Raw genomic sequence first — 12,132 nt, forward strand, 5'->3', positions numbered from 1 at the left:
AGTTGAAAAAAAAACAGAACTTGGATCACTGGCGTGGCACTGGACTGGATCTTCGTGTTCCTCCTCTAGCAAAGTCATCTTGCATGAAGGTTCTGACCTCCTGAGTTTTCGCACACTGTTTAAGACCTTATTGTTCTAACGCATCCCTGTTTCTGTCCAACAATGCAGTTCGTGAGCGTGGAGATACCCCTTGGGGGGGTTATTCGGGTGCTTTATAAATCCTAAATCTACCCAAATCTTCTTAGAATAGGGTATGTTGATTCCTACTTTATGAATGACTGATATGGGGTATTCACTTTTGATTCCAAAAAAATCTGCTTGAAAAATTAAGCCAGAAACTAGCATCACACTGCCACATATATCCCATTCATAAACTCACATGAAATGTCAAAAGTGACACCCTGCTGTCCTACTTGGAAGTTTATTTTTCTATTTAGTTTGCATTGAAAAGTGAGTTCTGAACCTATTAAAGATGCAATTTAAATTGACTAAAACAATTATTCCTCTGTTTTACCAGTGAACAAAAACAAGAATTCTGCCCCACACTTACCGCCCTATGGTTTCCTTTGAACTAAAAATAGAATTATAAATTCAAGTTTTACCTGAGGCCATCTTAAATTTTGCATTGTTTCATTGCTTAACTTGATTCGGATGTGGTTTCCTTTAGTGCAGGCTGTCTGATGTGTAACGAATCATGTATTCTGACACAAAAAGTGTGAGACTTGCAGTTGGAAAATACAACTTAATTGAATAGTTTTTAGTTCCGAAATTTCAATAGCAAATTACGATTGTGCACTAAAAATGTACGGACGTTTACCTGACCATTGCCTGACAAATGCTTTGCTTGTGGGGTGCTCAATGGCTTACTTGAGTGCGTTCAAGACATCTTGATCAGCTGTCTCTTATTAGTTTAGATGGGCATTTGTAGAAGGGGTGATGTTAGACAGTGAGTATCTGTAGCAGAGTAGGGAGCAATACATGTTGCTTGTTTACAAAACTGCTGCCTTTGCATTGTGCTTGATTTAACAGTTTAAGTTCTAGAGTCGTCAAAGTGTGGCTTCATGGCACTGGTACGTGTTTGTAAGAGATTTAAAAAAAAAAAATTCATCTCTTCCAAGCTGATCAGATTGGTTTCTTCCCAAAGGTTTTGATCAGTATGGTCTATCTACCTGACACAATGCCAGCATCCTTCCAGTCCACCTATACTCCGGTCGAATCAGCTGGCACAGAAGCACAGATCAAACATCTCTCCCGTCTCATGGCTACCCAGATGACCGCTGCAGGCATTGGCCCAGGTATTATCACGGAGAGTGAAAAATTCTTGCTTATTCAATGGCATGCTCTTTTTCAAGTATTGAGTAACAAATCATTTAGAGGTTTTGAAATTAGGGATTATCCAGACAGTTTAATTGTGGTTTGCCTGTTTGGACATCCATTTTCAGTATCCTATTTGCAGATTAAAATAACAAGAACAGTTTTTTCAGTGTTGACTGACCAATCGTTCTAGCTTGAGCACCTAAAAGTTCACTTTTCAACAGTACCCCTCCCCACTGCATTTCTCACATTTATACACTTCTCCAAAGGATCCCTTTAGCCACGTATCCCTCTGCTGCAGCATACCAGCATCACATGCCCTCTTATTCATGATCTAAAGATTTTCCTCCCTACCCCAGTGCACCAAGCATGCCCAACACAAAAAGGATCCACTGACCCGTTAAATATCCTCCTCATACACGGTTGTTTCCAGTAGCCCTTCCCTACCTCAGCGTCCAGTGTCATCAGAACACATGGATGCTGAGAATTCACAGCTGCACAACACTCATTGCTGCACAGCAATCCATTGCCACCAAGACCCTCTTGCAACTGGCATGACCTTCCCTGTTCCCCATATAATTTCTCTTACAGGGGATCCTTATCAAAGTCATGAGCACAAGAATTCCCGCCCATGCGCGGGACCCCGGAAACATATATGTGAACAAACATATATGTGAACAAACATATATGTAGCTCTAAAAACACACACACACATATATGTGTGTGTATATATATATAACACTCCTCAGTTGCTTTCCCCCTGCGCTCAAAAGTGGAGTACGGACCACAGTTGTGTGCAGCTTCAAATTTGTATTCTGCTCGTACACACAACTCCATCAGTATATATATATATATATATATTTTCGAGGCATGTGGGCTGCTGAATTCATATCTGTGCATAGATCGCCGCCTAGTGTTGGGTCCGGATGATTGCACATTGTTGTCCTGGAAGAGTCTTCGAAGTATCACGAGATAGGTGGCTCCTCCCCTGGACTACAGTGCGCATGGGCATCCTCTCCATCCTCAGATTGTTTTTTTCTGCCATTGTGTTCGGATGTTACTATCTTAGCTCAAGTTAGGAAAACTTTCTACAAAGCCAAAAGGCTTTCGACAGCGTCGGTATCGTTCCGTTCGGTATCGGTGCCTTTGTTTCGAGAGGTTTCAACAGGTTTTTCTTTCCACACTCGACCCGATCTTCGATCTCAAATGGAAAGGAGTCCATTCAAGAGGTGTCCCCTTTGCAATGCAAAATACCCGCACATCGATGTCCACCCGGTGTGCAACAAATGCCTGTCCCCAGACCACAACGAAGCCAACTGTATGGCCTGTGCCCGGTTCAGGTCGAAGAAAACTCCTAAGATTCGACGCGCGGCTCGATTGGAGTCAAAGAAGTCAGCGCCTGTTCCCGTGAACATCTTTGGGACCGAAGACGAAGAGGTCGTTGATCTGGAGGATCAGGAATACTGCTCCGATCCGGCTTCGGGCCATGACTCTGAGTACGACGCCGAAGACAAAGAGGTGTAAGAAGAAGACGAAAACGTCGTCGATGAGGTAGGAGACGACGTGGAGGCCCTTGGGGCCGTAGAAGATAGCTCAGGCGAAGAGCTAGGCCCAACCGGCTATACAGGGGCCGACGATGACGCACTCAATAAGGCTCAGGTCGAGGGATCGCCACTAGGCCTTACCCAAGATCTACAGTCTTGTTCTACAGCCCCGCATAAAGGCCCGGCTTCGAACATTACTAAAGAGCCTTCGGTTTCAAAACCGCCATCGGTCGATACAAAGAAATCGAAACCGACAGCATCATTGCCGAAACCGAAAGTGCAAGTGACTCTGGTCGGCTCCAAGGCCTCAAACCCCTTGGAGCTGAAGAAAAAGAAAATGGCAGTCGACTGGAAAGCTCAAGAAGGTCATCGAGCCGATGGTTGGGGCACCGAAGACCAAGGTCAAGGCCGTCGAACCACCAAGGCCGACGCCGAAGGGAGTCGATTCACACAAAAGGCTCGAACCGAAAGACGGGATCGATCCTTGGTCGAGGCCTACGGACAAGTCGAAGGCTGGCTCCAAGGACCCTGTCGAGTCGACGCGCCCCAGTCCATTCATAGCCAAGGAAGTGTCGGAGTCACTCCAACGCATTAAGGATAAGGCTACAGCGGTCGGAGCAAAGAAGGCCCCGACGACGAAGTTGGTCGGACAAGTTCAGACCGCGTCGACACCTATCAAATTCGGGTTGGCACCCTTGGTGCGTCTGAAGATGTTCGAGCCGAAACAAGCTATCGGCGCCACTAAACAAGTGTCGGCGGAAATGGAGGCTGCAGAAGAGCCTGAAGACTGGGAGCAGAGGCAATTCATCGACTCAGAAACTGGTAGACTGTCCATATACAAAAAAAAATTAATGCCAGAAACACCCATGAAATCATATAAGATTCCCTTGAAGAAGAAGAGTTTCAACAACATCTCCAGCTCTTGTGGAACCCCTCCATCACTATGGACAGGAACCTCCAAATTTTTCCCCAACATATGCAGATGTGGATGCAGGGGATGATTAACATTGGGATGACCTCTATCATGTGGACACTGATCCCGATGATCAAGTCCAACCATGGGCGGACCCTGCTGACTCAAGGGATCTGCAGACTGGCCCAGACACATGTGTACAGTGTGAAAACATCTCCTACTGAGGACACAACTGCCTTTAACGCCCTTATTGAAAGGGCAGCAAGTAATCATGACGTCGAGCTACATGCTGACCCTGTGGATGAAGACTTTCTGGTCGACACCTTTTCCACTTCAGAAAGGGCAATCTGAAAGAGACACGTTAGTGATAGATTCCTTACCTTAGAATATCCCCAGGCGTCAGACTGGATCCGGAAACTTTGCGTAGCAATACCCCTGCGCGCTGGTAGGCGTCGTCTGCGGCTCCGCGTCCGTCGTCGGCGTCGTGAGCGCCGGGATGACGTCGTCGGAGTACTTAGACGGCGCCCATGCGCGCTGACGTCAGTTCTTCTTTTTTCCGCGCCAGCTAGCGCAGATCCGGAAGAAGCTCTACCCCCAGTCACTTTTTGACTGAAAAGTTTTTGATCCTTTTTGATCTCTTTTAGTCGACTGTCTCGACTATCGGTGCCAGGGATGCCCGGGTTCAAGCCTTGTACGAAGTGCGGCCGACTCATGTCGGTCACGGACCCCCATCGCCGGTGCCTGAAGTGCTTAGGCCTCGACCACGACGATCGAACCTGCGTCGACTGCCGGGCCCTGACGTCGAAGGCTAGGCGGGAGCGGTCCCGCAAGCGTCTCGAGCTGAGGCACTCGGCCCCGCGCCGCTCCAGGTCCCGGTCTCGGTCCCACGGGAGGTCGAGGGACAGGTCGCGAGGTCGGAGTCATCGACGTTCCGGAAGTGGACACCGATCGTCTGGTTCCAAGTCCTCAGGTAAGAGGCATGAGAGGTCGGAACGACACCATCGGTCCTCCGACCCGCCCCGACGCTCGCTCGATGCGGCCGGGGACTCGGGCGACACCGCCCACGCGGCTCCGCGGGAGTCGCAAGCGTCGCCGCCTGCCCCACACCTTCGGGTCCCTGGGCACGGCGCGTCGCAGGAGGAGGTCGAGAGGTACCTCATGGCCATGAGGGCCCTCCCTCCTCAGTCGGTTCCCGTGGCGCCTTCGGGCCGATCGGCTCCGTCTGGAGGTCCTTCCGGGTCGGGCGCTTCGGCCCCGACGACGTCGGGTACTTCGGGCCCGGCGCCGCTGGCGACTTCGGTCCCGGCGCCGCGCGACCTCGCTGGATCCGGCTCCGGATCCGGGACCTCGCCGGTCGACCTTACGACCTCGCCGGCGCCGTCCCTTCAGGTGTCGTCCCCGGCAGCCGATGTGGTTGCCGACCCCAATGCTTCCTACGGTCCTACTCAGGAGTCCGTCGGCCTTTGGAGACTTCTATCTCCACGAGGAGGCCCTGGCTGTTAATCCTGGTCTCCAGGAGCCAGGTGACGAGGAGCAATGGGAGGGGTCCGAGGACCCTCTGGCACGTGATTGCCAGTCGCTTCAGGACTGGACATATGAGCTTGGGGAGGCCAGTGGTATTGACACCTCGCCAGACACTGGATTTATGTCGCCCCCGACTGTGGCTTCGGAGGCGGGTTCTGCTTACAGCGTAGTGTTGACGAAGGCAGCTAAGGCCTTAAACCTTCAGCTCCCCGTCGCGGCCGTGAGGACTAATCTCCTCACTGAGGTCCTCAAACAGCAGTCCGGCTCCGCGGAGCCCCTCCTGCCGTTCAATGAGGCCTTGTGTGACGTTCTGCTGGGCACTTGGTCCAAGCCCGCCACAGGCCCCCCTGTGGACAGGAACGTGGCCAGACGCTACCGCCCGGCACCGGGCGACCCTTGCTTTTTGTCCACCCATCCCACCCCCGAGAGCCTGGTCATCCAGGCCTCTAACTCCCAAACCGCATTCCCGTCGGCCCCGCCCGACAGGGAATCCAAGAGATATGAGCAGTTCGGGAAGAAGGTCTTCTCGTCTGTGAGCCTAGGGCTACGGTCTGTGAACACCAACTGTCTCTAGGGCCGCTACACCCACACTCTGTGGGACACGGTTGCGGAGGTGCTGCCACAATGCCCTGAGGAGGTCAGGGCTAAACTCATCCAAACCCTTGCGGACGGCCGAGATGCGGCACGCTTCTCTATCCGGTGTGGGCTGGATACCACGGACTCACTGGGCAGGTCGATGGCAACGACGGTGGCGGTTCGACGCCACGCCTGGTTGAGGTCCGCCAACTTCTCGGCCGATGTCCAGGCCACCCTTCTGGACATGCCGTTTGATGGCCGTCGCCTCTTCGGCGACAAGGCAGACCATGCGCTGGAACGTTTCAAGGACTCCAGGGCCACGGCCAAGTCCTTGGGCCTTACGGCCCCACGCCAGCAATCGGGTGCCTTTCGCTCCTTTCGTGGCCACGGAAGGGGCGCCCCACCACAGACCGTCAGCCGCGCGCCGCAGAATGTTCAGCAACGCGGTGGCGGCCGTGGGAACCGCCGTGGCGGTGGTCGGGGCCAGCGGCGAGGCCAGTCCACACCTCCCTCAGCAGCCCCCGCCTCAAAACCTTCCTAGTCCGAGTTTTCAGGCCCATGTGACGCCTGTGGGAGGCAGGGTTCGCCATCACCTCTCCCACTGGCATTCAGTCACTTCGGACAGGTGGGTGCTGCAAATTGTCCGAAGGGGTTTCTCCCTCCCCTTCGAGTCTTCCCCTCCATCCATGCCACCTCAATACCACCGTGTGTCGGGGGATCACTTGCAACTTCTGCAAGAGGAGGTTTCGGCCCTCTTGGCCAAGAGGGCCATCGAGCGCGTTCCTGGGCCAGAAGTAGGACGTGGTTGTTACTCCCACTACTTTCTGGTACCCAAGAAGGGCAAAGGGGGCCTACGCCCTATCTTGGATCTGCGGAACGTCAACGGCTTCCTCCGGACGGAGAAGTTCAAGATGCTCACTTTGGCTCAGGTCCTGGCTGCCCTGGACCCGGGAGACTGGATGGTAGCGTTGGACTTGCAGGACGCCTATTTCCACATCCCCGTCCTGCCGGCCCACCGGCGTTACCTACGGTTCATGGTAGGCCAAGAGCACTTTCAGTTTACCGTGCTCCCCTTCGGCCTTGCCAGCGCCCCACGGGTGTTCACGAAGGTGATGGTGGTGGTCGCAGCCCATCTGCGCAGACAGGGGATATCAGTCTTCCCCTACCTCGACGACTGGTTGTTGAAGGCGGGCTCGCCCCAGTCAGTCGTCAGCCACCTCCAGACTACGGCCGACCTCCTGCACTTGCTGGGGTTCTCCATCAATGTGCCGAAGTCACACCTGTGTCCCTCTCAAAAGCTCCTCTTCATCGGAGCGGTTCTCGACTCGGCGCAGTTTCGGGTTTACCCACCCGAACAGCGGGTTCGGGATATTCAGGCTCTGATTCCTGTCTTCAGGCCGTTATCCCGGGTCTCGGTCAGGTTGACGCTGCGGCTTCTGGGGCTGATGGCCTCCTGCATCCTTCTGGTGCGTCACGCCAGGTGGCGGATGCGGGCTCTGCAGTGGGACCTGAAGTTTCAGTGGGCCCAGCATCAGGGCAACCTGTCCGATCATGTCCTGATCTCAGAGGGCACTGCGGAGCAACTGCAGTGGTGGCTCACGGACCGCGACTGGGTCAGTGGCAGATCCCTCTCCCTACCCCAGCCGGAGCACGTAGTTGTGACGGACGCGTCCCTCCAGGGCTGGGGAGGCCACATGGGAGAGGCGGAGATCAGAGGCCTCTGGTCTCCGGCGGAGTCCCGGCTCCACATCAACCTTCTGGAGCTGCGGGCGATTCGTCTTGCACTGAAGGCATTCCTCCCCTCTGTCAAGGGGAGCGTAGTGCAAGTGTTCACCGACAACACCACCGCCATGTGGTACTGCAACAAACAGGGCGGTGTGGGGTCGTGGACCCTCTGCCAGGAGGCTCTGCGCCTCTGGCAGTGGCTGGAACATCAGGGCGTGACCCTGGTGGTTCAACACCTGGCAGGCTCTCTGAATGCCAGGGCGGACGAACTCAGCCGCCGGTGCATGATGGATCACGAATGGCGTCTGAACTCGGACGTGGCGCAAGGTCTCTTTCGACAGTGGGGAGAGCCTTGGTTAGATCTATTCGCCACAGAAGAGAACGCGCAATGTCAGCAGTTCTGCGCGTTGGAGTTTCCAAGGCGGCACTCGCTCGGAGACGCTTTTCGTCGCGAGTGGAGCTGCGGTCTGTTGTACGCCTTTCCGCCTATACCACTTCTGCCCAGAGTGCTGAAGAAGATCAGGCGCGACCGGGCCCAGGTCGTCCTTGTGGCTCCGGACTGGGCACGAAGATACTGGTATCCCGAGCTACTCAGCATGTCAGTCGATCCCCCGATTCGTCTGCCTCTTCGGGAGGACCTTCTGTCGCAGCAGCAGGGGACGGTCCTGCACCCGAACCTGTCCAGTCTCCACCTACAAGCTTGGAGATTGAGCGGCGGCAGTTGAGGCCATTTGACTTGCCTCCCGAAGTCTGTGATATCATTCTGGCAGCCAGGCGTCCCTCCACAAAGTCGGTATACGCCTGCCGGTGGAACAGATTTGTGGCATGGTGCACAGCAAAGGCTGTGGATCCTCTCTCTGCACCCCTTTCGGAAGTGCTGCTCTTTCTTCTTTCCCTTGCCCAGCAGGGCTCTGCTCTGGGCACTCTTAAAGGGTACCTTTCTGCTCTATCAGCCTTCTTGAGGCTACCAGATCAGCCTTCTTTATTCAAGTCCCCTATTGTGAGTAGATTTCTGAAGGGCATCACGCACATGTTCCCTCCCGTTCCCTTCGTGATGCCCCAGTGGGACTTGAATCTGGTTCTCACCTATCTGATGTGTGCTCCCTTTGAGCCGCTTCATAACTGCCCTCTTCGTCTCCTTACTCTAAAGACGGCCTTCCTGGTTGCCATCACCTCTGCCAGGAGGGTGAGTGAGCTCCAGGCTCTTTCTTCTTCTCCACCTTTCCTGTCTGTTCATCCTGATAAGGTGGTGTTACGTACACGACCTTCCTTTCTGCCCAAGGTTGTCACGGCCTTCCACATCGGGCAGTCCATCACTTTGCCCACCTTCTTTCCGCCTCCGCACCCCTCGAAAGAGGAGGAGAGGCTCCACCGTCTGGATCCAAAACGTGCGCTCTCCTACTACCTAGATCGCACACGCCAATTCCGGGTGGATGACCAACTCTTCGTTGGTTACGTGGGCGCGAAGAAGGGAAAGGCTGTGCACAAGAGGACCATCTCTAGGTGGATCATCTTGTGTATTCAAGCATGTTACTCCATGGCGAGGAAGGAGCCCCCGGCTGGATTGCGGGCTCACTCCACTCGGGCCACGGCAACGACAACTGCCCTGGGCCGCGGTGTCCCCCTGCAGGACATCTGTCAGGCAGCCACGTGGGCCTCGCTGCACACGTTCGCGAGACACTACTGCCTGGACAGTCAAGTCCGGAGGGATGGCTTCTTTGGCCGTTCCGTCCTCCAGGACTTTCTGGTGTGATATTGGTTCGCAGACCCACCACCGGAGTTGGTATTGCTGGGGTATCTATTCTAAGGTAAGGAATCTATCACTAACGTGTCTCTTTCAGATGCACAAGTTACTACTTGTGTAACGATATATCTGTAAGAGACATTAGTTAGTGATAGATTCCTTACCGACCCACCCATCCTCCCCGTTCTGCGAACCGATATCTAGGGTTAAGGTCATCCCCTTTCAGGGCCCTAGTTTCATGGCACCAGTGTTAGTTCTATCATGGCTCTGCGTATCTGGCGCGGAAAAGCTGTGTTATCAGAACTGATGTCAGCGCGCATGGGCGCCGTCTAAGTACTCCGACGTCATCCCGGCGCTCACGACGCCGACGACGGACCCGGAGCCGCAGACGACGCCTACCAGCGCGCAGGGGTATTGCTACGCAAAGTTTCCGGATCCAGTCTGACGCCTGGGGATATTCTAAGGTAAGGAATCTATCACTAACTAATGTCTCTTACAGATATATCGTTACACAAGTAGTAACTTGTGCGTCAAAACCCTACTCATGCTAAAAGAGGTCCTTAAGCATGCTGGTGACATTTTTAAAGACCCCACTAGAGCCAGGGTGTTAAACCCAAGGATTGAGAAGAAATATAGACCGGCCCCTGCGGACCCTACTTATATAAGTTGCCATTGGACTCATTGGTTGTTTCTAATGCACGTAAGAGAGAAACTCCCACACTACAGGTGATGCTCCTCCTCCTGACAAAGAGTCAAAAGTTATGGAAACTTCAGGAAAAAGAGTTGCTGCGCAGGCGGCTAACATCTGGAGCATTGCCAACACTCAGGCACTCTTGGCCAGATATGACAGGTCCCATTATGATACCCTTGAGACACTGTTGCAACACCTACCTGATCAGTACAAGGAGGGGGCAAAACTACTCATCCAGGAGGGGAAACTGATAACCAATGCTTCCATCAAGTGCGCTGTAGACGCAGCTGACACTGCAGCCAGGGCCATCAACACTAGCGTTATGTTAAGGAGACACGCCTGGTTGAGAATCTCAGGATTCAAACCTGAAATACAAACTTCTATCCTCAATCAGCCAGTTAACCCAGACTTCTTATTCGGACCCGAGGTTGACACCACCCTTGAAAAAATTAAAAAAGACAGAGACTGCAAAGTCTATGGGGGGCTCTGCAGTCACAGCAGTTTTGGGGTGGCTCCTTTCGTCGCTCCAATACTAGAGGCCCCTCAAGAGGCCAGTCAACACAACAGACACAATACAATAAGGGAGGTACACAATCCACCTACAATAAGAACAACCGGGGTGGATCTCGTGGAAACAACATCAAGGGCAGAGGCAGAGGTAACAACAGTTCCAGATCCTCTGCCAATACCAAACAGTGACGCCCTGTCACTGCCCCACCGGCCATATAACACCTGTCGGGGGGAGACTACAACAGTTCCTGCCAGTCAAAGTCCATCACCACAGACAGGTAGGTGAGAGACATTGTACAGTACGGGTATTATCTGGAATTAACGTCCACTCCACCCAACATCCCACCAAGACACCGTCCTATGTCCGCAGAGCACTTACACTTATTGCAGCAGGAGGTCGTTAGCATGCTGCAAAAAGGGGCCATAGAGCTCGTGCCTGTAGAAGACCAAGGGTCGGGGGTGTACTCTCTGTACTTTTTAATACCCAAAAAAGACGGGTCTCTCAGACCTATACTGGACCTCAGGCGGCCTCTAAACAGTTACATTCTGTCAGAGCATTTTCATATGCTCACCTTACAGCAAGTTCTGCCGTTACTCAGTCAGGGAGACTTCCTCTCAACACTGGATCTAAAAGATGCGTATTTCCATATACCCTAACACCCATCACACAGACAGTATCTCAGGTTCACTATTCAACATTAACATTATCAGTTCAAAGTCCTCCCTTTCGGAGTAACGACGGCACCCAGGGTGTTCACAAAGTGCCTGGCGACCGTAGCAGCACACCTCAGGAGACAGCACATACATGTCTACACTTATCTGGACGACTGGCTTATTCAAGCAAAGACGGCCCAGCAGTGTGCCAGCCACATGTCCCACATCATTCATCTTCTTCACAGTCTGGGATTCTCACTGAATTATCCGAAGTCACATCTTCAGCCCGCCCACGTGCGACAGTACCTGGGCGCGACAATAAACACTCTGGCAGCCAAAGCTCAGCCAAATTCAGCGAGAATAAACAGCATGCAATTGCTGATACAAAAATTCAGACCTCAACACTCGCTTCCAGCGAAAGTGTTCCTGCAGTTGATAGGCATGATGGCCTCCTGCATTTTCATAGTCCCGCACGAGAGACTACACATGCGTCCGCTTCAGGAGTGCTTAGCACATCAGTGGGATCAGGCTCAAGGACAGTTAAAAGACCTAGTGTTGGTGAGCGGTCGGGCATTCAACTCTCTGCATTGGTGGAACCCACGAAACCTTTGCAAGGGCCGACCGTTCCAAGAGCCTGTGCCACAAATTGTACTGACGGCGGACGCGTCTCTCCAGGGATGGGGAGCTCATGTACTCCACTACACAGTGCAGGGACTATGGACAGCACAACAAAAGAAGATGCACATCAACCTTCTGGAACTGATGGCAATCTTCATGGCGATGAAAGCTTTCAAGGTACACTTGTGCAACAAGGTCGTGTTGATCCGGACGGACAACATGACTGCCATGTACTACATACAGAAGCAGGGAGGAACACACTCTCCACAGTTGTCTCATCTGGCTCAGAGCATGTGGAAGTGGGCCATTCAAAGGAACA

General features: G+C 53.2%; 1 protein-coding gene across 3 annotated transcripts in view; it reads left to right on the top strand.

Annotated features, from left to right (window-relative positions):
- SYMPK (symplekin scaffold protein) overlaps positions 1-12,132 on the top strand; it is a 1,074,905-nt gene that overhangs the window by 272,434 nt on the left and 790,339 nt on the right. For all 3 annotated transcript variants that reach the window (XM_086938396.1, XM_086938395.1, XM_086938397.1), the window contains one exon: positions 1,145-1,295. In XM_086938396.1, coding sequence (XP_086794522.1) covers positions 1,145-1,295 — 151 coding nt within the window. The remainder of the gene's footprint in view (positions 1-1,144; positions 1,296-12,132) is intronic.

The sequence above is a fragment of the Lissotriton vulgaris genome, chromosome 9 (assembly GCF_964263255.1).
Source record: "Lissotriton vulgaris chromosome 9, aLisVul1.2, whole genome shotgun sequence".
Taxonomy (NCBI): domain Eukaryota; kingdom Metazoa; phylum Chordata; class Amphibia; order Caudata; family Salamandridae; genus Lissotriton; species Lissotriton vulgaris.